Source organism: Peromyscus eremicus, chromosome 1 (assembly GCF_949786415.1).
Source record: "Peromyscus eremicus chromosome 1, PerEre_H2_v1, whole genome shotgun sequence".
NCBI lineage: Eukaryota > Metazoa > Chordata > Mammalia > Rodentia > Cricetidae > Peromyscus > Peromyscus eremicus.
The window spans coordinates 22,543,648-22,571,464 of NC_081416.1; the positions used below are offsets into that span (position 1 = coordinate 22,543,648).

General features: G+C 37.4%; 1 protein-coding gene across 4 annotated transcripts; it reads right to left on the reverse strand.

Moving 5' to 3' along the window:
- LOC131896155 (cytochrome P450 2C27-like) lies at window positions 1-27,204 on the reverse strand. 4 transcript variants are annotated; one of them, XM_059246736.1, is made up of 9 exons: window positions 27,037-27,204; window positions 25,705-25,867; window positions 25,380-25,529; window positions 22,779-22,939; window positions 19,181-19,357; window positions 12,798-12,939; window positions 7,095-7,282; window positions 3,281-3,422; window positions 1-317 (listed from the first exon to the last, which is right to left on the reverse strand). In XM_059246736.1, the coding sequence occupies exons 1-9, from the start codon at window positions 27,202-27,204 to the stop codon at window positions 136-138; spliced, it is 1,473 nt and encodes a 490-aa protein (XP_059102719.1). In that variant the 3' UTR covers window positions 1-135. The 4 variants fall into 4 exon arrangements, with proteins under 4 accessions (XP_059102719.1, XP_059102726.1, XP_059102730.1 ...); XM_059246743.1 differs by having other exon boundaries at window positions 22,779-22,908; window positions 25,376-25,529; XM_059246747.1 differs by lacking the exon at window positions 25,380-25,529.
- Between the last annotated feature and the right edge of the window lie 613 nt (window positions 27,205-27,817).

Here is a 27,817-nt window from a genome sequence, read left to right on the forward strand (position 1 = left end):
TGTTTCCTGGGTCTTGACCGAATTGGTATACATGAGATTGAAGAAAAGACACCTTGTCCCTGATGAGGAAGGAGGTGGATGAAGGTCTAGAGGTGATTGTAGAAACAACACAGCTTTGGCCTGAAAGTCTGTTCTTTAGACAGGAATGAAGCAGAGCTGATAAGGGGGTGGCAGAGAGGCAAATCCATTGGCCACTGGGGTTGTATCAATGTCTTTAGGGTGAACCAGTGATTTCAGATTAAAGTTCTGTAAAATGGTGGTCAGGAATAGAAACAACTCCGTGCGTGCCAGGCCCTCTCCTGCACAAATCCGTTTTCCTAGGGGGAGGAAAGTCAAAGAAGGTTACTATTCTCATTTGTAAATGTAATAATCACTGTACTTGTACCTGACACAGGAGACTATTAATGGATAGTAAGTTATTTATTGTAGCCCATGCGACCAGCTCCCAGGACAGCTCCAGGATTGCAAAGAGAATGCCTCAGAGTATCAGGACTTTAAAATAATTCTTAACTATCTGAGGAAATACGACACATACAGGTACTGTTGGTTTTTCTCTTAATTTCTCTCAAGTTCTCTTCTTCCTCTCTTTTTTCTGCATCCCCTTAAATACATCACAGGCATGGGAATAAAATCTGAGAATATTTTATTCTCAGGGAATATTACATCTGAGGGTCATATTGCATTGCTTAGGTAAACGATAAGGAGCAGGGCCATTCTGATAACACTCATGAAATAAACTTGTCAGCTTTCTCATTAGTGGGGCAGCTGTAGGCATGAAGGAATGTACAGCTGCTTCAGTATCTGTTAAGGAGATAGGCTATGAAGGGAGTTATAAAGTTAAACTATTTGGGAGCCTAGAAAATAGAGAAATTATGCATTGTGTTTTGGTGGTATCGTGTTCCTCAAAATATTGTGCATCCTAATAAACTTATCTGGGGTCAGAGACAGAACAGCCACTAGATACAAAGGCTAGAAAATGGTGGCACTCATACCTTTAATCCTAGCATTTCAGAGGCAGAAATCCACGTGTTTAAGGATACAGCCAAACATGGTGACTCATGTCTTTAATTCCAGAAAGCAAGCCTTTAATCCCAGGGAGTGACAGTAGAAAGAGAAAGATATATAAGGCATGAAGATCAGAAACTAGAAGCATTTGGCTGGTTAAGCTTTTAGGTTTTGAGCAGCACAGTTCAACTGAGAGCCATTCGGATATGAGGAAACAGAGGCTTCCAGTATGAGGAAACAAGATCAGCTGAGAAGTTGGCCAGGTGAGGTTAGCTGTGGCTTGTTCTGTCTCTCTGATCTTCCAGTGTTCACCCCAATAACTGGCCTCAGGTTTGATTTTATTAATAAGAACATTTAAGATTCATGCTGCATTGTATTCTGTATTTATAAGTGTGATTAACATTCTAAATTAACATTTAAAAGTGTCAGTTTTTCTCAGACTTGGAGGCAGCTCTGACATGAAGCAAGCAGTGCAGCTAAAAGTGGGTAACCATGGCAACACGTGACTGTGCAGGCTATAAAGTGGAGGCTGAGGGTACAGTGCCCATGAGATAAGCTGCTAGGAATTTATGTAGGGAGTTAGGGCTTAAATTATCCACCAGACTTTAGCAAGACTGGCACCAATGTTGCTTTATACCTGTGACCTTGGTTCAGCAATACGATACTTAGGAATTTGTCCTTGTGTGATTCATTTGCAGGGGCAACTAGTCAACTTTGAGTTTGTTGTGAGGTTTTAAATCAGCTAATTGTATGTAGCTGCATAGAACTTGGGGAGACAAGGCCATTCTCCTAGTTAAGCCTGAGACAATGATATAAAACAGATTTCTAAGTTTCTATAGTCTTCATGGAACAATAGATCTAGTTATGTAGCACATCCTAGGATATTTTCTATTTATTAAAATTGTACAGCTTAAAAGTAATAATCTTTTGACAGTCCACAGACATCAGTGCTCTTAAGATTGACATGCAATCATGAGATTACATGTAAACATTACATGAGAATGCACTGTAGTGGGGTGATTCCTTAGCTGTTTATAAACATGTGAAGTTACGGACAGGAGCAAACAATATCAAGTTCATGGCCTCGTAAGCCTTGCTTGAAATGACATTCCTTCACCAGGGAATTATTCATCTGGTGGGTTGACACCTGAATTATTAATGGCCATCTGCTGTATTATGCCATGGCCCACAGCAGTTAATGGATGTGTGGGTAGATGGATAGCTGCATGAAAGGACATATAATTAGGCAAATAGAAAAACATGGAATGATTTTTTCTCAACTAACCTATACTATTAAGAAATACATTGTTCAAGAATACTTTTTAGCTAAGTGGGGTTGTTTACATTTGTAATCAGACGGCCTGGCGGACTGAGGAAGAGTCTCGTATTCATTATAAAAAATAACCAAACCAAGGACAGAAGCTGCATATCCAAAGGCAGCATACACATTGCAGGTGTGGATTCAATATCTATTGTTCTCATCCCGACTGAGAAGGAACCAGGTTCTTGATCATCTAGGCAGAATGTCCTGCCACATCTACAATGTCTCCATCATCTCATGATGATCTTGAAGTTCCTGGCATTCTGAACAGAGTAAAAATGTTCTGACCTAATGGTTCAAAACCTTCTTTTAATGATGTGGGATTTCTTCTTTTAATCCTCCATTACCTATGCCTTTTTGAGACATCTAGGGAGTCAGTCATTTATAAGAACGTTGCTCCATTTTAGGCATTAATTAATAAGGTTTAAGAGATAAATGTGCTGATTTATCCCCAATAACCCAGAGATCTGGGAGTCTTTCTCATTGCCCTAGTCCAACTGAAATTTAACAAGTACTGTTCATTCATGTGTTTACCAAGTGCACTTGAGGCTCTTTGGTAATTTTCTGTATTTTTGAAGAATTGTCAGTGCATAGTTGAGCATGGGGGTGAGTGACACAGCAAAAAAATACATGAATATAAATTATGGTGTCTCCATTTTCATAGTGAGTGAGTGAAGTGTAAATGAAGTTTGCTTTCTTTGATATTTCTGCAATGTAGCTAGAGGAAGAATACAAACACCCTACACTCTAGCTTTCTCAATTTTAAACAGTGGATGAACAATCAAAGCCTCAGTTTCATAACCTGAAAGGGAAGAAATCTCTTTATCATGACAGTGCATAGACACTGAGAGTCATACTCCTGATCATTGCAAGACTAATGGCCATTAGGGAGCCACTGTGTAAATCTTTAGAGCCTCTCATGTCACTAGAGCCATGGAAATGAGTTTCTATTACCTGCTGAGAAAGGCATGAAGTAGTCACTTTTCTTAAAGTTTCCATTCTTATCTAGAAAGTGTCCAGGGTCAAACATCTCTGGGTTGGGGAATTCCTTGCTGTCATGCAGGACTGATGATAGTGATGTTATTATTGTTGTTCCCTATAACAACACACAGAGAGAAATCAAGTTAGAAAGAAATCATAGAGCTCAAACCCATTAGGAAAATAACCTAGTTCACTTCTGCTCCATAGTGGGTGTTAAGTACAAAGAATAGCAGGGACATTTCAACACACAGAGCAGGTAAGGAGCAAGGAGGAGGTAGAGGCCAGGCACAGATGTGGCTAAAGTGCCATCTAGTGACTTTTCACATGAGTACTTGGACTAAAACTTCTCAGTCTCTTTTTCTTTTCCTTCAGATTGGACTCATGCTTCTCTGATTACTGGCTGCTCTAGCTCATCACATCTGTGTACATACTCCTCATGTGAGTTAGTTTCCAAGTAGAATAATTCACTGAGTGTTTTGAGCAGAATAGAAAACCATTCATTAAGTACAATAGGGAAGATTTGGAAAGACAAATACCACTCCTTTTTACTCATTTACAGAATCTGTCTATCTATATCTGTATTTATATGATAGGAAAGTAAGATCAGGGGTATGTGCCAGAGTAGAGGTGTGCAGTCATGTATGTAATCTATCTTCTATATGAATGCACATAAACACAGAAATACATATATGTATATGTGTCAGAAAAGCAGGATGAGGACTCTTTGGGAGAAGAAAAGGAAGGGTTGGAATGGAAAGGAAAGGGAAAAACTAAAATTAAACAAAATAAGATTAAAGTAAGATGATCTGGTGCCAGCTAAATCAATAAAACTTCCAGGGATAGATACACAGAAATTGCTGGGAACTGGTGCTGGCAAGTTTTCTTGAAATAGTACACAACTAATCTCGCATCATTTCAAAGTTTCTATGAATGCACTCTACAAAGCTTTTACAAGGCTGACACACATGTTAATATACAGCTTCACTAAATACGTTTAAATTTATAAAGCTAAAAAGAACATTATTGACATACATAAGTTGTGTGAAAATTAAGTTCTAGTGTCAATAGACATTGAACTTATTATATTCATAACCACTTGTTTACACATTGCCCATGACTGATTCTCTCTTACAATGACAGAGTTTCTGAAGAGGCAGCACAATCCCCTTGGCCTAGAAAGTCTAAAATCTACCAGAACAATTATGGCAAAGATCATTGGTTCCTTCCTATCCTATTAATTCTGCTGAGATCATTGGCTCCAGTCTGATCAAAGAAATCACTTATCCTACTTGTCAGAAGGGAAAATCAGCTGTGAAGTCATGCTTATTTCCAGACAAGGTTGTTCCATAAAGAGAAATAAATAGAATAATCTGCTTGAGTGGACCCAAAAGAGACCAGTCATATCATGATCCAGCAGCAGAAGGATGAAGGGATATAAATTTAGCTGATGCAACACTTGCCTCAAACTAGGGTCTAAACCCAAGGAAGCCATGAGAAGATATATCACTCCTATCTTGTCTTTTGTTCTATTTTCCAATTAGTTGGGTCTGAGGACATAAACATAAAAACGTTATGTATATTAGCATAGACCTCAACAGTCTTACCTCAGGAATGTCCTGTACCCAGATCAGACTGGCAACCTCACCCATATCCTAAGTCTGTTATCACACAACAAAACCCAGTGCCACTAGGAAAGCTAATTCTATCATCTCAACATTATGTAAGTTACTGGAAACTTACCAATCTCTTTTTGCCCCCCAAACCTGAAACAATACAGAACTACCAAGTAGAGAGCAACTTCATCCTTTTTGGATGAAGATATTACTATAAAGATTCTGCATTTTTCATCTGTAGTATCTGAAACTCAATTAGAAGATTTGGGGTCTTCAAAGTAAAACTAAGTGGCCACAGAATGAACTAAGTACAAACAGAACCACATCAGGTAACATTTTAAACTTAGTTTTAAGCCAACAACTCAGTGTTAATATAAAAAATTCTAAGAAGTTTGGAGGAGAAAAATTATGGACAGAAATTTCTTTACATAGAAGTCATAAGCAATGTGTGGCAGAGAAAATCCAACATAACATATATAGTGCTGTGGGATGTCTTTTTACATGATGAGAATGTGTGTTGCTTTTATTGGTTAATAAAGAAGCTATTTAACTCTATGGCTAGAAAGCTTACAGCTGGGTGAAAAATCCAAGAGAGATACAGAGAGAAGAGGGCAGAGTGTGGTGGGTAGCCATTCCAGCTTTGGTCTGGAAGTTCCCACCCCCATTGAGGCTTTGGTAACTATCACGCCCTGAAGACCCGAGTTCAGGACATGATGCTCTCTCCTGTTCTTGGACCCTGGACAGTGGAGGTTGAACAAGCAGAGCTCCAGAGAACACCGCTGGACTGCGATACACCTTCCCCAGACCCTGGGACCTATCTATCCCTTCATTTGTAACTTGTGCCACTAACAAACTTTCCTTTTAACTACATGGAGTGGCCTTAATAATTTCACTAATAGCAGAGTCAGGAGAGATGTGATCCAGCCATCCAAGAAGGAAGATGTGAAAGTACTGGTAAGCCAAGAAGCTACATATCAAGACATAGATTAATAGGAATGGGTTGAATTAAGTTCAAAGAGCTAGCTAATATAAACATTAAACATACAGTTTGTAAATAATATAACCCCCTGAGTAATTATTTTATAAGTGACTGTGGGACCACAGGTGGGAGACATTCATTCAGATGCTGGCCAAGGCAGCACTGGAGAAAATTCCATCTATGTATATAGTCAGTGATCAAATGGTAAATAATACACAGAACCATAAAATGGAGGCAGAGAACAATTTCGAAAATACTGTACAGACTTTTGTGAATAAAATTCATCTGATATAAAAAATTCTGTGTTCCTGGATCATGCTCATACATAATAGGCTCTACAATAAAGTATCTTATACCCTTAAATAAATCAGACTAAAAATTATCATCTGATCTACACAAATATCAATGTATTTCTAAAACATCAAACTTGATACAGAGATATTAAAGTTATAATACTTCATCCTAATCAGAATGAGACAAGTGATGGCCACTGCAACTAGGTCTGTTCATCACTATGCTGTAATTCACCAAACCAAAGAGAAACTAAAAACAAAGGAATTCGAAAAGTACAGAGAAAAGTATTAGCCCACATAACAACTTCAAATTTCACATACATTTACAGATACCTGTTAGAAATAGTAAAATTCACATGTTTAGATAAAAATAAGACCAACAGAATGATTACATCAATTGTTTCCATGAAGCAGATGGAAAGAATAGCAGAGGCACTAGAGAAATAATAACAGATATTCTTCCCCACTCAGAAAACCTACAAAAAGATATTTACAGGCTACGTTAGTGATAAGAAACATAGCAGATAAATAAACATAACAAATAAATGATTGAATGACATAACCTTACTGATGAGTTGAAAGAATTTAGGACATCAATTATTTCCAATTTGAAGATTGTTTTCCCTCATAATAATAAAAATCCAGAAAAGACTTTTGGAAATTTGACAAAGTGTTTGAACATTCCAACAGAAATACCTAAGCTTTGCCAAACAGTATATGAAAGAGAGAGAAAATGTGGAAGTATCATTACCAGATGTATCTGTACCTGCAGAAGAGCTGCCCTCCTGATTGGGAAGCAGTATAAGCCACCAGCAGCACCAGGTGACACAGAGGACTGGAACTGCACTGTGATCTGGGAACATCAAGAGCACAGAGGTGCAGCAGAGAAGAGACAAGCTTACCTTGGGGATAAGGTAGTTCCTGAACTTAGTGTCACAGGTCACCGCATGGGGCACGCTGGTGGGGATGAGGTCAATGAATCTTTGGACCTCATGAATCATGGCATCTGTGTAAGGCATGTGGATCCTGTCCTGCATGCAGGGGCTGCGGTGTCTGCCAACCACACGATCAATCTCTTCCTGGACTTTAGCTGGTTGGTCACAATGAGAAGTGGAGGAATAGGAGAAAATGACATGTCAGGCCATACACAGCATAATGTAGGTTTTGTAAAACAATTGAAAATGTACATTTTTCATTCAGAGGTAAAAGTATTTATACATATATTAATGCAGAAATGCTGTGTTGTGGATTTATATCACTATCCTATATAGATATCATGATATATCAGCAAATACTTATTATTATGTATAATATAATATAATACAGCCATGGTTGGAAATAAAATATAAGTAATTAAAAGTATCAAATAAAACAAAATATAATTAGTCAACATGCTTTAGTCTGTGGTAAAGAAGATTAGAACTCAGATACTAAATCTGTATCCAAATACAATATTCCTTTACAGTCACATTCTAAGATATGTGTATTTATGAATATGTGTGTGCTGCATGTGTACAATTTGAAAGACTCTTCTTTTTTGTTCCCACACTTAATGAACAAGTTCAACCTCTTCAGCTACTTCTGAAATATATCCATAATTGTAAAATGACTGTTTCTTATATGCCCAAATATGCACAACATTTATGACTTTCAGATATGGAAATGAAATTTCAGTTACATCTACAACATCTACATAAACAAATACATGCTAAACATACACACACATGCACACTTCCTCTTTCCCCTCACTTCATTAGCAATATCATATTCGAACCTCATGAAACTGACAAGCTTCTGTATAGAAAAAGACACCATCAATCAGACAAAATGGCAAACTACACAATGAGAAAAGATTTTATCCAACACATGCAATAGAGGGCTAAGATCCAAAATATAAGGAATTCAAAGAATGAGATACCAAGAAAACAAATTACCCAATTAATAAATGGGGTACAGATCAAAGCAGAAAATCCTCAAAAGATGAAACTCAAATGGCTGAGAAAAACTTTAAGAAACTTAAAAAAATGTTCAAAAACTTAAGCCAGGGAAATGTAAATAAATACTTTGAGATTTCATCTGACACCCTTCACAATGGTGAAGACCAATTTTAAAAATGTGACAGCGCATCCTGGCAAAGATGTGGCACAAGAGGAATACTGGTGCATTGTTGATGGGAGTGCAACCCTGTACAGACACTATGGCTGTCAATGTGACAATACTTTGGGAAGAGGGGAGTCAATCTACCTCAATATATAGTGGCACTACTCTTGGGCACATCAACAATTGTTTCATCCTATCATGGAAACTCATGCTCAACCATATTCTGTTGTTTTTTGTTTTTGCACTTTTTGAGAGGGCCTGCCACCCAGCTGTCAAATAAATTCACACACTGAGGCTTATTATTACTTATGAATGCCCAGTCTGAGCTTCACCTAGTTTCTTGCCAGCTTTTCTTAACTTTAAATTATACCATCTATCTTTTGTGTATGGGATTTTCCTTTATTTATTCCTGTATACCTTTCTTTGTTTCTTGCTCCATGGTCTGCTGTATAGCTGGGCGGCTGTACCCTGGAGTCCTCCTCCTTCTCTGGCTCCTTGATTTCTCACTCCTTCATCTCTTTTCTCATTCCTTTTTATTATTTATCTTCTCTGCCTGCAAGCCTCTCCTATTTTTCTCTCCTGCCGCACTATTGTCCGTTCAGCTCTTTATTAGACCATCAAGTGTTTCAGACAGGTACAAAGCTTCACAGAGTTAAACAAATGCAACATAAACAAAAGTAACACACCTTAAAATAATATTCTACTACAATGTTCATTGCTCTTTATTCATAATAGCCAGAAATTGAAAAAAAAGTGTATGTCCCTACAGAGAAATAGATTGTTTTAAGTGTGGTAAAATTATACGATGGAGTGTCACTCAGCCATTAAAAAAAGAATAAAATCATGATTCTCAGGTAAATGAATGGAACAAAAAAAACCCGCCCTGTATGTTATGTAATCCAGACCCAGAAAGAGAAATATGGTATGTATTCACTTATATGTGGATATTAGCTGCTAAATCAATGATAACTAAACTACAATCTGTAGAACCACAGAGGTTGGATGTAAAGTAAGGGAGTATGGAGGACAGATAAATCTTGTTAGGGAAGGGAGATAGAAAAGATATCTATGGATATGCTGGGGGAAGACTTGATTGGGGAGGGGTGCAGGGGTGAGGGAGGGAAAAATAGGAAGAGACATAAAATTCTGGGCCATTTGAGGGACAGTATGGAATCTTAATACAGTAGAAACCTCATATATATATGTATATATATATCAAACATGTATGAAGGTGATCTAAATGAAATATCCAAGAGCCCCAACTGAACATTGCTTGTCACCAAACTTCTAACACCATGGTTAGGTTACATCTAAATGAGTTGTTGGTCAAAGGAGTTCCATGGACATCTCCAAACAACCCAGACTGTAGCCAAGACAATAGATTGCTCTCCACAACCTGACAGCAAGGCCCCATTACTGAAGCAACACCTATACAGCTCTGTGAATATGGAGAAGTCAAACTGATGCCTACATAGAACCTTCACCCCTATGTTCCAACATCTTTGGTACTGGAATGTGTTCTGCACACTATCAAAAGAGACACATAAACAGCAACCCAGCCACAAACCCTTTGGTTAACAATGGTGCCTTGCCTACAAGATATGCTAGAGCAATGGTGTCAAAATACTTGTGGGAGTAACCAACCAAGAACTGGTTTGACTTAAGGTTCACTCCATGAAATTAAACCTATTCCTGAAACTTGTTTGGTGGCCATTAATGGGAGTCTAGATAATCCAGAGGTCTATGGTAAAAGCAAATAAAAAATCTGTTCTGAAAACAAAAAACATCAACAAAACACAAAACAAAAATATAGCAATAAAATGAATCCTAATGACATTCTGCTATACTCATCCTTCAGTGCTTTGCTCTGCCATCTTTAGAGAAGCTTTATCTGGCAGCAGATGGCAACAAATATAGAACTCTCAAATAAACACTATGCAGACAGCAAGAGACCTTGGAGCACTTAGTCCTAAATGGAATGTCTCCATCAAATTCCTCCCATCAGGAATCAGGAAACTCTGTGGAACAGGAGGCAGAAACAGTATAAGAACAAGAGAAGATGGAAGATATTAAGGAAAAAAGGCCCTATAAAATCAAAATAAAGGACATATGAACTCACAGAGACTGAGGCAGCATGCACAGGGCCTGCACAAGTCTACACTAGGTATAGATTATATATTATGGCTTCCAGTTTAGTGCTTTTATAGGATTCTTTGATGTGCAAATAAATGGTTCTCTGTTTCCTGTGCCTTTTCTTGTGTTCTTTTCTTTTGTTTGTTTTGTCCAGTTCTGATGTATTATTTTTGTTGTGTCATATTATATTTAGACCATTTTGTTATATTATATGTTATTCTTAGAATCCTACCTGTTTTCTAATGAGAGGCAGAAAAGAAGGATATCTGGATGTGAGACAAGGTGGGGAGGAAAAGGAGGGAGTCGAGAAGGAGAAACCACAATCATGATATGTGAGGAAAATCGATTTTTAATACAAGGGAAAAACAGTAGATTAGATTATAACACTGTGCTACCAATATTCACAGTTAGATTAATTTAAATACATAAATATTATCCATTATCAAGAAAATTATGATTATTTTCCATTATTAGCAGTCTTTTTCATAAATGGATATATATTATTTGTCTGTAATTTTGCATTTCTTGAGTTAGAATTATCCTGGAAATTTAAGTAAATATTTTAAAATGTTGGGAATATATACTCAATTAAAAGGAGTATTAGACTTAAAATTTTTTCTCTTTCATCTCTCATTTTCTGTCAAATCGTACAGCACCCACATGGTAAATATGGAATTGGGAGCTTCCCAGACCTGGTACACAGCAAAATCTCTGATACACTCACCCTCCCACAAGAGGTATTCAGGCTCCTGGAGCCCATGGCTTCCTGTGACTTTACTTCAGATAATACAATGAAATACATTCTCACAAATTTCATGAAGAAATGGAAAATTGGACAAAAATTATGGCAAACCTAGAGGTCTCATCTGCCTTTTATTTTAGAAACTCATCAGAAGCCAGCTGATCTTGAGAATCCCAGTATAGTTTTGATGAGAATAGTTAACATGTGACCCAGGGATCTCCCTGAAGGGTTTGATGCTTCTATTCAGTCCAGAAACTCCATGAGCCTGTGTCTTGGATGGATGTTTGGAATCCATTCTGATTAATACATGAAAATATTTTCTATTAATGTGGTGAAATACAGAGTGCTGATTTATTCCTTTTGTCCGGAGGATAGACCCCTGCTCACATTGATGGAACAAGGCACTGAAAGTGCTCTGAGAGCCAGAATTCTGGGACTCCTTTCATCCCTATGCTCATTCCCTGTCAATCATCAATGTCTAGAGTAAAGAGCTTCTTAGACTCAGTTTCTTTTAAGGATTTTATTTTCCTGGAGTAGGGTAACCTGCTGAATGGGAATAGGAAGAGAACCTCAGCAAGGCCAGCCTCCTGTACACAACTTTGTCCTCTACTTAAACTTCTATAGGGGTTGGGGATTTAGCTCAGTGGTAGAGTGCTTGCCTAGCAAGCACAAGGCCCTGGGTTCGATCTTCAGCTCCAAAAACAACAACAACAACAACAACAACAACAACAACAACAAACCGACAAAAAGCTTCTATTACTTTGGAACAGGAGTCTTCACTGGTCTGTAGATATAGATCCACAGCTTGTTTGTCTTACAAATGCATGTTGATCTAACATTTATGTTTCAACATCATCTTTCCTGCTCTATATTTTTCTCATTCCTCATATTATTGGTTCTGTAAATTGGTGAAGCCTCCTTGCTTGCATATTGTTATCTCTTCCTACCCTAAATATATAAGTTTTGATTCACATTTGTGCTTTTATCATGTAGTATATATTGGGCACAGGAGGAGAGGTGTGTTTTATATATGCTGGACCACTGGATTTATTTTATTTTAAAGTACAGTGTAAAAGCAAGTGCTATTTTTACAATTGGAAAAGATCATTGTTCAACAAATTTAAGGAAACGGACCATTGAAGTGATAAGATTCCTTCATCTATATTTTCTGTATTAATGGAAAAATGTTTCTGTAAAACCTAAATATTTTGAACACTTAGAATGAACTCAGCCAGACTCAGTACATTCTAGGCTTTCTACTTATGCTTCCATGAGGTGAGTTTTCTTTTCTCTACCCTAAAGATAGATACATCAGAATGAGGAAAGGTAACTGAAAGGTTTTAGCTGATCTGAAGACATGATTTTTGAGAATAAAAGAACATGTATCCACAGGACAATATATCCCAACCACTCCTGTCATATTTTACCTTCTAGAGAACTCACACAATGACTAGAATTTGACATGTTTTCCTACCATCAGAGTCTGTTTCTGTTAGTCATGCTGTTCTTACAGCCAGTGAGTGGCACAGGAGGTGAAGGACTGAGACTTCTCTAAGAATAACACACAGACACTAGCAGAGTCTTTCCAGCATCCTACAGGAACTCTGTGATTCACCATCTGTATCCTCACCTGTGACATGTGGGTGCTTCAGCAGGAGCAGGAGAGCATACCTCAGCGTTGTGCTTGTTGTCTCTGTCCCAGCGCCAAACAGATCATTCACTGTGGTTGCCAGATGTTCAAGTGTAAATTCCGATTGTTGACTGTTGTTTTCCTAAGAATAATTTCATGGAATAATCTGGTAAATTATTTACTAGCACATCTGATTACAATGGCTCTATAGTTTTGTGCAAGTTTATATATTTTTTACTGAAAGTATAAAATTTAAAATAAAAAAACCATAGCTCCTATTCCTAATGGTTATTTTAACTTTATAGAAGTTTATTGACTTGTATATTCTTGGGGTCTAGTTTATTTGAAATGAACATTGAGTTATTTGTAAGTTTTTTTATAATAAGACTTCTACAGAATGTTTGTTTTATATTGTTGCCTACAAAAATCCTGGAATGTAGAATAGAGGAGAAATTAACATATAATTTCAAAAATTATGGCACAGATTTTTATAATTTTTGATTTCACCTTAATTCCCTACTAGCCTAACTCTTGCAATGATGTGATTATCTGCACCTAAGTGTGTGCAGTTTTGTACAATTATGTCTTAAAAAACATAAATGAAACATTTTATTCATTTATTTATTTCTTCCCGTCAAAACCATATAAAAAGAATTGTGGTAGGCCTAATCTTCAGATATGCAGATTCATACATAAAAACTAAGGCCTGTGTCTCCATATGGTGAAGAACAGTGGAGGACATTTGACTCTATTTCTGGGAATTATTTGTTAAACTAAGATGGATCTGTAATGAGATTCTTTGTCCTCGTGTTAAGTAAACCCATTCTTTCTTTGTACATTAATAACTAGATTTCCTGTTCGATTTAAAAAGTAATATATCTTTGCATTTGTAGCCCACATTTCTTATCCATCTTTTCATGCATTGATGAATTTCAGATTAATTATCTCCACGATTTGAGAAATGGAGTAAGAAACAAACATGAATGTGCAGTTGCCTTTTCCATATGCTGATATACTTTGGATATATGCTCAGAAGTAAAATACTTGGGTCCCATGATAGACATAGGGAAAGAGATTCTAGAGGACCCATGACATTGTTTTACAAAATGACTCTAATAATTGATATTCTCATTAACATTATATTAGTGTCCATCTCATTGCATGATTACTAACAGCTTTCTTCTTTGAAAAAGTTCCACAATTACAAATGTAGCATTAAATCTCATTGTGATATTATTTGTCCTTTCTGATGAAAAATGGCATCCATAATGTTTTGGTCATTTGAATTTATTCTTTGGAAGATAATATTTAAAACAATGGGAGAACTTAAAAAATGAATAACCAAAAGATATTAAAATGGCCTAGTTAAAATACTTTAAGGAATACAATCTACAATCTATGACCAAGTGGCAATTACCCCCAAAATCTATAGTTACTTAAAAAATTAAGTCACTGCAATATAGCACATTATTATAACAAAAGAAACAAGGGCACATAGTCACTACAATTGGACACAGAAAATGAGTTGACAATTATGGATACAAACTTTCATGGTATAAATACTTAGAAAGTATCGCTAGAAGACAAGGCATGTGCTATAAGGAATATTTAAGAATATTACAAATATAAAGTATACTGTTTTACAAAAGATCAAAAGATGTTCTAAATTTAGTATGGAAATAAAATCTAAATGCATGTACCTTTGAATCATTTGACATAATAATTGAAATATTAGTCTTAAAACTTAAACAAATAAATGAAATAAGGGAACCTAAATCATAAACGATAAAGTACAACAACATTTATGAAGAAGTGTGATGTAGAAAATCACATGTAAAGTTGCATAAATCAATCAAAGCTAATAAATGATTGTAGTACAATTTCAAGACAAAAAATTAAGTCCAGTTGTGATTCTATACAGTAGAAAGAAATAATCTGAAATGTAATCAGGATAAAAGGGTAATAATATTCCTCAGGATAATCGAATGACTCACTTTCATATGCTTAGAAATGCTAATGGGAAAACAAATCTTCAAATTCAAGTGGAACTGTCAGGGAGGTATGAGCCCACAAACTTCAAAAATGAAATTAACCAAAAGAGATGAGAAGGACATTACATACTCATTAAAGGAAAAACTCCACCAAGAAGACATTACAATTCTAAACATTTATGCAACAAACACATGGGCACCCAGTCTCATAAAACAAACATTATTAAATGTGAAATCACAGACTGACTCAAACATAGTGACAGCAAGTGACTTAAATACCCCATTTCCATCAACAGATAAGCCATCTAGATAAATCTAGAGAAACTATGATGCTAAATGACATCATCAATCAAATGGACCGAAAAGATATCACAGAACCTTCCATTCAAGCTCTAAAGAATATAATTTCTTCACAGAAATCCATAGAGCTTTCTCCAGAATTGAACACGTAATAGGGCACAAAGAAAATCTTGAAGAATTTAAGGAAATTGAAATTGTATTCTGCATATTATTTGACCATAAAAAGATAAAGATAGACATTGCAAACAATAGAAATAACAGAAAGGACACAAACTCATGGAAATGTAATAGCATACTAGTGAATGGAAACTGGGTTAAGAAAGAAATAAAGGAGGAAATTAAAACATTCCTAACCTTGAATGAAAATGAAAATGAAAATGATAATCTATGGGACACAATGGAAAAACATCTATGAAGATTATTTACAGCACTAAAATCTAAATAAAAATTGGAGACTTCACATTACAATAATTTAATAGTGCATGTGAAAGCCTAAGAAAAACAAGAACACAGAACACCCAAAATGTTAGACAGAAAGAGATAACAGAAGTCAGGGCTGAAATGAATGAAATAGAAACAAACAAACAAAGAGCAAACAATAGGAACTTTGTTAACAAACTTTGTTAACAAGATTGGCAAATTTTAGCCAAAATAACTAAAGAAAAGAGAAAAGAGCCAAGTTAATAAAATCACAGATGAAAAGGGTGAGCATGATTTAGTAAGGTAAAAGAGTGAATATGAGAAGAGAGAAATAAGTCACATCAAAGGCCCTTTGAAAAACTTATGAGAAAGTACTACTGCAATATCTTAAAAAATACAAACACATATACATCATATATATGCCCTAGGACCAGTAAAAGATTACACTGAGTGATTGGCCAATAGAGTCACACAGATCCTTAACTATCACAGATTATTGCCAATATTTCAGGTTACTCTGTAGAACTCTACGGGAAATCACTATTTTGATGACACTATATTTTTGAGTCACAGAATGTGAAGACATCAAGCTGCTACTTATCTAGAAGCTGCATTACTATTGGCTAGTATATGTTGTGCTGAGATGTAATATATGTGCTACTGGGGGAGAAAGTTATTCTCAGTTTCTCCCAGCTGTGAACCTGTAAGTTACAAGAATGCCTGGCCTGATAAGTTACACCCTGTAGTGCAATAGTTACACCAATGTCATGACAGCAAAAAACCACTTTCTGATTGTATCTAAGGCCCCATTTGTTAGATAGGAACCATATCCACAACTGTTAAAAGGCTAAAAATCTGTGGTCAAATCTATTAGTCTAATGGACTAATGGTATAGTGTTATAATGATTCCTAAAGACTTACTACTGTATCCATAGACCAGAACTGTCTTACTTTTCATCAGATAAATTACTGCTTACAGGAGATGGCAATTCATACAGAGACACTCAACTGTTCAATGTGCTGGGAATAAAGTATTAAAATATGCTCACCCCTAAATCATAACACACTCATCCCCAGAGGGTTTAAGTGTCTTTGTGGAAGATGGGGCAGAAATGTTGTATGAGCTATCAGTGACCAATAATATCAAGAAAGCAGTGTTTTCTGGAGACAAAAAGAGAGATGAACATAAGGACTCGCAGTGACTCTGACAGCCTACATAAAAACTATGCAGGCACCACCAGATTAAAAACCCAGCACCAAGTGAGGAGAGGAAATATAAAGTTCCAAGTCAAGCTGATTAGCTCCTGGGAAGGGGACAGTCAATGTCCTTCATCGATGTGACCCTGATGGGTTCATCACATATTAGGCCTAAGGCTAGGTGAGCAACAGAAACTAGAGTCAATGGGAAATAGAGGGGGAAAAGAAATCAAAGTATGGTAGGAAGGGCTGAGAGGATGGAGAGGAGGATAATAAAAGTTGAGGGTTATGTTCAAATTACATCACATGAAATTCTCAAATAATTAATACAATATTGCAAAAATAAAATAAAACAAACATATCACACATAGAACAATTGTTTAAAAATCTTATTGTGGAGCTACAGTAGTGAAAGTAGTGAAGTGTTAATACAATCAACATCAAAACCAGTAGAGCTGTGATAGCCGGGAGTTAACCTAAACATCTGTGGCCAAGACTTTTACAACTGAGTTCCAAGACTGCTCCATCCAAAGGAAGAGACTTCAGCAAATGATGAGAGAACAGCAGGATAACTACATGAAAAGAAGGATGCTAGAAGAGTAAACTACGGATAAGCCTTGTTCCCTATGGTTTGGACACCTAGATTTCAGAACAAAGTACCCAAAACCCAGATAAACCAGACTTCATCCATGACAAAATGCTAATGCATTCTGGACATAAATAAGAATGTGAAATGACAACCTACCGGGTAGAAATATGTTTCCATACCATCCATTTATATACATACATATATACATACACAATTCTAGATACATACACAATTCTACAAATCCACACAGCAAGGAATGTAATAGGTAAAATATTTGAATAAAATTCTCTGAAGACACAGAAAGGCAAAATAGCACCTAAAATGATGTCCATTTCCACTGTTATCAAGAAAATACTAATCAAATCTGCCCTATAAAACCACTTCACACTCACTGAGTTGATGTGAACAATAAAGTTTCAAAATTATCCCTTTTGGCAGCTATTTGGAAAATAAGAGATCATATAGACATGAAATAGTGTATTAATGTGAAAGTTTTTGTTAGCAGTTGCTCAAAAAAGAAAAAAAACAGAAAGAAAAATATTATAATTTCACTATGAAACTCCAGTCATGGGGATATAGACAGAGGAAGTAAAAATAATCTATGAAGAAACATGCTTACATATGTTCATATTTATAGCTTAGAGGTGCCACAGGTAGAAATAACAAAATATCCATCTGTGAGTAATAAGTGTATTTTGCTATTAATGCAAGAAAATGAAATTTGCTTCAAAGAAAGGAAGAAATACTTAGTCCAAGATCTAGACAAGTGCAAGGCAGAAATTGAAAGCCACATACACTAGTCAGTTTAGATGATCCATTCATCATAGGCACATCTATATATACAGAAATCACACTAACAACTACTACAGATGGTGTGAATGCAAAGGAATGATCAGTAGAAGGCGTGGTGTATTTTTTCATAGTAATGGAATACTTTCCAACTAAAAGGAGCTGGTAGTTGCAGTGTTTTGTAACCACATGAAGTACCACCATAATGTAAGTGAAACATGGTTACAGCTCAGAATCATTACTTTATATTCATTGGACTTTGTGAACTATGTCTTATAAGTATACATATTTAAAAGGCACAAACTAGACAAAAATCTGTCAAAAGAAAGCAGCAACATCAGGGGACTCAGATGCCAGGATAATAAGTACTGTTACTCAGTTGCAGTAGTAAAAAACTCAGGGTAGTGGACTGCTAGCAAAGGACAAACTAAGATCAGTGGAGTAGAATCCATGCCCACAACCAAACCCAAACATCTGTAGTCAACTGGCTTTTACTGATTCCCTAGGAAATACAACGGAAAATGTCTTTTGAATAAACTAAATAATGCCAATGCAGATCATGCTGATAGGATCCCCAGTAGATACCAATCCTTAACCCCTTTTGGTGAAAATTAACTTGAACTTACACTCAAAGCCTTACTCTTCCATATACCTACTCCTTCCCACCAAAAAACAACCTTCAGTAATTCTGAAATTAACTCCTATATCTATCATTTTAAAATAAACACTATGGCCAGATCAATTTTAATCCACTAGACATGCAGGAAATCTAGCCATACTACCTGCATTTATAATGCCAATTTTCACACTGCCATGATAGTTGGTTATTTTCCACCTGATTAGAATTTTTCAAGTCTTACCTGCCCTTTGTATTATTTTTCTCCTCAGCTACACTTTTTAAAGAACAGAGGGAATGTGCTCCAGTTAACAAATTACCCTTATTTAATCAGTATCAACATGGTGCATTCCAACACATAATAAATAATAAAATTGTTTTTCAAATGCTACTGAATTTAAACCATCTCCAACAAACATTTCAATGTTCGACAAACCACAAAATGCTGAAGCAATAAAATAAATTAATATTAACATTTTACCTGCTTTTGTTTAATCAGGTAATAATCAATAAAGTCCCGAGGGTTTGCAACATTCAATGATTCCTGATGTTCTTTTATTTTCTCCACAAGGTAACTTTTGATATAATCAACATTTTTCGTTATCTTGTGATGACTTCCTGGACAATAGTCAATTAGTGAAGGGAAATTATTGCATACCTACAAAATTAAACAAAGAAATTTTTTGTTAAGATGTATTGTTTTGGTTTTAATCATGTATGTGGTATGTGTATGCATGCACACATGTGTGTGCTGTCTATGTGTGGGTACCTTTGAGGCCAAAGATATCAGATTCCCGGACACTAGTGATTTTGAGCCACCAAACATGGATGCTGAAAATTAGACTCAGGTTCTTTGCAAGATCAATGCACACTCTTAATCACTGATCCATCTCTCTAGGCTTTGCCAAAATAAACTTTTTAAGTAGACAGATATGAGGTAATACACATGTCTATAATATTTATCAAGACCAATTTGGGTTTATAGATTGAGATATGAATGAAAAATGGTGTTCAGCATAAGGAAACTTTTTAAATAGACAAATATGAGGTAATACACATGTCTATAATATATATCAAGACCAATTTGGGTTTATAGATTCAGATATGAATGAAAAAAATGGTGTCCAGCATAAGGAAAAGGTGTTTTATTTCATACATGTAAATATTCTCTGTAGTAGTAGAGAGATTGTGGGAAGAAATTCCTCTTCAAATTATCAAAGATCATAATCAGGTTACCACATTAATGAACCCTTTTTAGTATAGAGCATATTTGTGAAAATTGGCTGATGACTTAAGTCTGAAATATGATATGTTTAAATCATTGTCATTTACAGCTTTTAGATGATGGCAAATGTGAAGAGAGTTGGGCATCTTGATTTATAGCAAAAAAGTAGCACATGTGTATTTCACTCCTGTAAACCGGCCTATGATATGAAATGAAATTTCAAAAGGGAGTGGGGCTCTAAGAGGCTTTGAAGCATAGGTATACCACAGCTCTTAGGGCTTTCCCTATGATCACAGGCATTCTTTTTTTTTAACTTGTGTTTTAGTTATTCTTTGTGTCCCTACTCCATGTGTCTTGATCCCATCCACCTTCCCATAACTTGGCATCCACCCTCAGCCCTTACACCATCCCCACCCCAAATAAAATAAAATAAAATTCAAGAGAAAAATATTTCCTTATGGAAGCTGTAGTGTGACATAGTGAGTCAAACAGTACACACCCTTTTATCCATATATCTTTACTTGCAAGTGTTCACCTCAAAGAGACATTGGTCTGGCTCGAGGCCTCTAGTTCAAGTTACACTATCAATAGTGGACCCTCACTGGGAGTCTTCTTGGCTATCCTGTTGCTTCCCTGTACTGTGAAGACGTTGCAGCCCTGAATCTGCAGGTCCTGCCTCTCCAGCATATCACAGATGGGGTGGATGTTGAGGTGCACCAACTCATAACCCTAGTTCTAGGCCTGGGTAGTTGCAGTGTTTGCCCGCCCTCTAGCTGTCCCCAAGTCCTCAGGACCAAGGTGAGTTCTCTGGCATAGCCCTGGCTAGTTCACCCTTTGTTATAGCAGTGAGCTTCTTTCATGCCCTCAGAGTTGGCTCTCCCATACCCACACCATCAGGGCCAAATCTACTGTGTTAACTAGGCAAGGTGTTGAGGCCACTCTCCTAAGAGCTGAGGCTGATGAACGGCAGGAAAAGCATGCCCACTTTTATGACCTCAGGTCCAGCCCTCCCACCTGCCACAGGCTACAAGGAAGGAGAGGGAATCTCTACTCCACCAAATATCACCATAAGACAGATGAGGGGAGGGGCCCAGATCTCCCACGCTCAGATTATCTGGCCTGATTTACCTGCAGAACCCCCATTGAATAGGGTCACTAGGATCAGTTCTGCTGTACTGCCGAGGAAAGGTGCAGGGCCCACTTTTTCAGGTGCTCAAGCTGGTAAGGAGGAGGGTCAGCTCCCTCACCAACCACAGGTGGGAGGGGTAAGGGTAAGAGCCCCTTTCCCTCAGCCTTTGTACCATGTGGCAGAAGACGGGATGTGGCCAGCTATCCCACTCTCACAACCTCAGGGTCGGCTCACCCATGCCTCTGCCAACAAGATCAGCTCTACTATGTTGCCTAGGTTAGGAACAGGACCTGCTTTCTTGAGTGATGCACCTGGTAAGGGGGAGGCTCAGCTCCCTCATCTGCCTCAGGCAGCAGGGGCTAAGGGTAAAGGGGACATCTCTTTCCCAAACCACCATCACAGGACAGACAAGTAGTGGGTCCAGCTCTCCATACTCACAATGTCAGGGCTGACTCATCTACACCCCTGCCAACAGTGTCAGCTCTACTGTGCTGCAGAGGCAAGGTGCAGGGTATGCACTCCAGAATTCTGTAACTGGTGGGGGGCATCAAGGGCAGCTCTCCTGCTCTTATGACCTCAGGGCCAACTCTCCCATCTGCCAAAGGCAGTTGGGAGGCATCTCTACCCCACCGATGCCACTATATGGCAGATGAGGGGCAGGGTCAAATCACCCAAGCTCACATTCTTGGGGCTGGCTCATCCATACCCCTGTCAACAAAATCAGTTTCACTGTGCTGCCCAGAGGAAGTGCAGGGTCCACTTACTCTAGTGCTACAGCCAGTTAGAGACGTGTCCAACAACACACAAACCTTTCCTCTTGGCCTTTGACGGTATCAGGCCCATGGACATCACACAGAAAATGGCTACAACATGACCATGAATCCAAACATGTGGCCTGGCAGCAGCCAAGGCCCAAACATTGCCTTGGCCCTGATGGCAATCAAGCCACCCACCTCAGTCCCCTACTCACCACTTTACCTCTTCATATATGCCTCTGTCCACAGGATATAAACTACTGTCTCTCTCTTTCTCATACCACACCATACATTTGCTCACAATCGTAGGGCCTGACGGCCTATGCCTTGCTGCACTGGGCAGCCAAGATCATAGACAGTCATTCTTTATGGAAAGTTCAGGAGATGCCAGTTCAGCCTAGGACAACTCTGAGAACATGTGTGTGGGCCACACAGCGTTAACCTACTCACATTCTCATTTCTTGTTGTCATCTTGTCAATTAGGATTCCAGCTGACACATCAAACCACTGAAACTACTCAATGTTTCCTGGTAGATTTCATTGCCATTAAGATTATTTCTCCTTTAAAAGAATATTCTTTCTAAACTAAAATATCCCTGCCTGATAATATGATGAGGATGTATTCAATAATTGAAGAGTGTAAGAATTATGCATAGAAGAAAGACCTGTGAACAACTGGCCACACTTCTACATGTGAATGCAATAATACTTTATACAGACAGTTCTGTGAACATCAATTAGAATATCAATAGATAGATAACTAGTAGGTTTGAGCTAATCTGTCATTTGCCTTTGAGTTTTGCTATTTGTACAGCAAAGGACTTAGAACCGCCTTCCAGATATTCTTTCCTTAGTATGTTTTTCAGAACTGTGGTGTCTGGTCACCTCACTTCTTGGTCCATATTGAGTTTGACCTATGAGAATGAAAGACTGTAAGTATGTTCTCAGAAGGAAAAGATCTTGACTTCACCTGCAACCAGGGGGAGCTGAGAATCCTGACATTCTCATTTACTTTTTCCATGAAGGTAAGAAAATCCTGATCCTTATAATCAAAACGATTCTGGAAAATAATGGAGCAGATGACGTTGCATGGAGCACAGCTCAGGATGAAGGTGGGATCACAGGGTGAGCCTGGATTATCAGAAACAATTAGAAAAATACCATTAAAATATACAAAGAAGACATTTTGTTTTTGTTAACAGGTCTGTAGAAGTTTTAAATCATATCTCATCTACAATATTCCTAAGAGCTAAGCATTTGTTATATACAGAAGTAACATATCACATTAACTTTAACCATGAGGTGGCCTCAACCTCACTACCTAAATAAGAACAGATCAAATCTGAATACAGCAAGGCAGCTGCACATGTCAATTTAAAATAATTGTGACAACATTCACAAAACCCATGTAAGTTTAAGCCAGAACAAATCACGGTATGGAGAGAGGCAATGTGTACAAAGTCCCACCAATATTCAAGAAGCTACTGGCACTACTTAGCTCTCGAGAGAAGGTGAGTCAGTTTTCTTTAAGAGGGTAGCCCCTAGTAAGTCAAACATAATCCAGAAGAAAGAGACACATACAAGATATTTCTCAACCACCGTCAAAGAAGCTTTTGTTTACAGTAGATGATGATGAACACAGGGGCTACAAAGGGCGAAGGTGTAAAGAATAAGAGATTGCAAAGTGTTCATCCCCAAATATAAATTATGTGCTGCACCCTTTCCTAGAAAGACTCAAGGATCATTGAAGAAGAGGGAGCAGAAGGAGGGTGAGACCCAGAGGTGATGGATGACTACAAGGAAATGATGTCTTCTGGGTACCCCAGGGCAGATGCACATATGAACTCACAGAAAAAGTGACAGTATGCACAAGACCTGTGCAAGCCAAAGCCAGAAAAAAAATCCTAGCATGGAGACGGAAGCTGGGCTTGATGTAATACCTTTAATGGAGGTGTTATAGGCAATTACTAGCCTTTGGAAGAGGAAGGGTCAATTTTTCTAAGAGTGTATCCCCTGATAAATAGACCATGATTTATTGGAAGGTCAAACAAACAAGAATATTTGATGAGCACAAGTTGGCACTTGGGGAAATATTATAAAAAATGGTTAGGAAGAAAAGGTGGATAGATGTGGGAAGAATTGGAGGAGGGAGGATGAATATAATGTAAAATGAGATAACTTTGTAGGGTTAGTGAGGTGATGGGCCATAGGAAAGAATCTACTACCAAGTTTGCTTGACCAGCATAATTCTTTACTACATTCTAAATCATATCCTTATAGATATAGGTATGTGTAGCTACCACCCTTTACTAAAAAGATCTCTTTTTACAGAAAATGGAGACCATTCCAGAAAGTCACTATTGGGTATAATGCAGATACTAACAGATTGTGGGAATCCCAGCCTCAACATACACAAAAGCATTACAACTTCTGCATCTATGACTCAGTAATCAACACAGAAGAGAAAGCAGCAAGATTCTAAGAACCAGAATATCAAGAAGTCACCTATAAAACAGTCTCTCCTAGAAATGAATGCAAAACAAGACTGGAAAAATGACAAAATCAGTATTTGTGCTAATGTGGAAAGGGAAAATTTTCACAGAGTCCTACCACTAGACAGGCAACTCCATACAACTAATGACTCCTGGCGTAAGGATAATTACCCTCTCAAAGCTTAAGCTGTATTATTTGCAGTCCAAGTGCAGAGTGGTCAGCACTGAAATTATATATATGATATCCAATAGCAAAGAGTACTAAAGAGGTTGTATATGTATTGTTCATTTACAAACATATACCCAATAATAATGAAAGAAAAAGAGGCTATCAATTTGAGAGTGCGAAGGCTTGAGAAGGAGACAAGGGAGGGTATCTGGGTAGGGATAGAAGGAAAAAGGGGGAGGAATCATGCAATATTATTTCAATTAAAACATATTTTTAAACAAGAAAAAATTCTGAAACCACTAAAAATTTTCTTATAAAATCATATATGTCAAGCACAAATCAGATTTGGTGGATATTAAATAAAGAGACAACACAAAGTAGGGTAAATTGTAGAGTAGGGGTATATCTCAGAGGTGTTTGTGAATAATCACAATAAAGACAAATTTTATAAGATTCTGAATGTAGTAAGTAATTTTTAAACAAATAGCAATACAATTTTGATAACATGCTATTGCAGACACAATAATTGGTGAATATTTTATTACACTTGGCTAAGAAATGAAAGCCATAAGTCACATCATTGTTACCTAGGACTGCAAACATTGACCTACAAGAATCCTGTATTACTCAGTTAATTTGCTTAAATCTCTGTAGTCCAAGTCCATGAAAACAATTATCCTGATTGGGCTTTGTCAACATTATCAATAACCATCATTCTGTGGTGGAATGATCCACAAAGAGAAATTGCACTTGTTCTAATGGAAATGCATATTCCTACAGCTCAGCAGAAAATTGACATGAAATTCATTGTTTCTGACTTAAAAACAAAGAAAAATTTTAGATAGGATGTGATCAACATGACATACACACATACCTAGACTAAGATATAAATGCATAAACCTACACTTACCATTGGTTTTCCTCAGTTCCTCCACAAGACACTGTGCTTCCTCTTGAACACGGTCCTCAATGGTCCTTTTACCCATGCCCAAATTCCGCAGAGTCATGAGTGAGAAGCGCCTTATCTCTTTCCATCTGCTTCCATTGCTACAAACAATGCCTAAAGAAATGGTAAAACACTAGAAATAGATTCTAGAAACAGATGAGAGATCTGATGGGTGGAAACCATAGAGAGGTTCAAAGTGTATCTAAGGAAGAGGTCCAGCCCCACCTTTCATCTCCACTTCCTCTGTAAACACTGTGCAACACTCACATCAATGTGTACACTTACTTACCAAGGCCTTTAGTAATTTTTTCAGCCATTGGGAAGCTTCCTCTTCCAGCAAACTCCTCCCCATGATCAATCAGAGCTTCCTTCACTGCTTCATATCCATGCAACACCACAGTGGGTTGTCTACCCAAATATAGGGTAAACACAGGGCCATAGACTTTTGAGAACTGGAAATAGGAAAGAAAATGTATATATTAGCAAAGAAAAAAGTCACTGTAGTCTCCATGGAGTCAACCTCATTCACACAGATATTGACATTCACTGTATTTTAGTAATTTTTATTCAGGCAAAACTGAGCTTCAAATGGTTCTGAAGCCTATTTATATCACATTATGGTAATCATCAGTTATTGATCACCTACAGTAAACCATGTAATGGCTCAGGGCTTAGGTAGTTGTTACACAAAGATTACAACAAATTTTCACATCAGCATATTCAACAGAGTACTAGCGACCAGAATTCCATGTAGGGTACCCATATGCCTAGTGACTGCCCCCCTCTCTCAGTGCCTGTCTACCCTACATACAACCATCTTTTGCATCCTGCCCGTTATGTCCCAGTCCCCCAATTTGGGCAGAAACATCCTGTATGAACAGAGGCCAGTCCTCTCTGACCTACAGAAGTCCAGCCTACTTGTGTGTAGACCCTCTACTCAAACATAGGGCACTCCAGCAAGAAGCACAGAAAAGAAGCAGAAACCAAGAAACAAAACACCCGTACTACTAAACCCATACTACCATATTTACAGATTTTACGCTATACATCAAACTTCTCATGCTATATTTACTGGTTTAGAAAAACAACAGAGGACTTCATGTGGGACCACAAAGAACCAAGAATATTCAAGGCACTCCTAAGGAGTAAAACCAATTTTAGAGGTATAACAATACCTGACCTCAAATTATATTACAAAGCTATAGTGATATAAATAGTCTGGTACTCATAAAAAATGTACAAGTAGACCAGTGGAATAGATGAAATGATGTAGAAATACAGCAGCAAAGGTTGGCCTACTTAGTTTTGACATGTAAATTTGTAAGTCAGAATCAATGATTCTGTTGAGCAGTGCAGATTTGGCAACTGCTACTACAAGCACAACAAGTGGGTACTACAGATGCTGCACAATAGGCATGCAATATTTCTTGGAAAAACAGGCCATTCTTTGGCAACATTCTTAGCCCAAGACTTAAGTTTTGCAAGGTACCCAATACTTTGGAAGAGCTATGACTTTATGATTATTTATAGCAATTACTTCCTCTTATATTAGATTTTCATTTAAAGCAGCTTTCAATTTATCTTCTTTATCAAGGTATAGAGGAGCACAAAGAATACTTACATTGGTCAAAGTTTGGCTGATATCCTTCACATCTATCTGGAGGAAATTGCCAATAACTGGGAGAGGAGTAGGGCCAGGAGGGAGCTTCCCTCTCACAGAGCTCTGTCTCCAGAGTGAGAGGAGAAGCAGACAGGAGAGACTGAGCACCAAGACAACAAATGGATCCATGGAGACCTTTCTCACTGACACAGCTATTATCAGCCAGCATGGAGCTTTTATAACACTACCCGCTAAATCAACATGTTCCTCTTTGGTATATCATTGACTGATCAATCAGATAACTTTTTTTAATCAGATGACCTTCAATCTCTCTCTCTCTCTCTCTCTCTCTCTCTCTCTCTCTCTCTCTCTCTCTCTCTCTCTCTAGTAGACTTTGTCCTTTTGATAGAGAAAAATAAGATGTTCTTTACCCTTGTCCTTGTTTACAGGATGCCCGATTGAATTTCTGGTTTAATGGAACTGATTGGTGTCCAACTACTGCTAATAAAAACAAACACATGTATTTATAATGTGCAACTATTCTTGAGAAGTAATAGGTTACTTTTGAGATGCAAGTGTACTCCTCAACCTTTACATGCTCAGGTTAGTGATCAAGTAGGAGTTTATGACTTATGGATACTTTGCATATTCTATAAAATATATTTATTTTTTTGACAAAGTCTTACTATGTAGCTTTGATTGACCTCAAACTGACAATTCTTCTAAATTGACACAATAGCTAGAAATATATTTTTTCACCACCATCTTCATGCATATTTAAAATATTTATTTGCTATATTAA

Bases quoted from the DNA above. Each gene is read 5' to 3' on its own strand.
- LOC131896155 (XM_059246736.1), bottom strand. From the start codon at position 27,204: ATGGATCCATTTGTTGTCTTGGTGCTCAGTCTCTCCTGTCTGCTTCTC. The intron at 25,868-27,036 runs GTAAGTATTCTT...TCCTATTTCCAG, and splicing joins TCAGCCAAACTTTGACCAAT to TTCTCAAAAGTCTATGGCCC. The intron at 25,530-25,704 runs GTAAGTAAGTGT...CCATTTCTTTAG, and splicing joins AAAAATTACTAAAGGCCTTG to GCATTGTTTGTAGCAATGGA.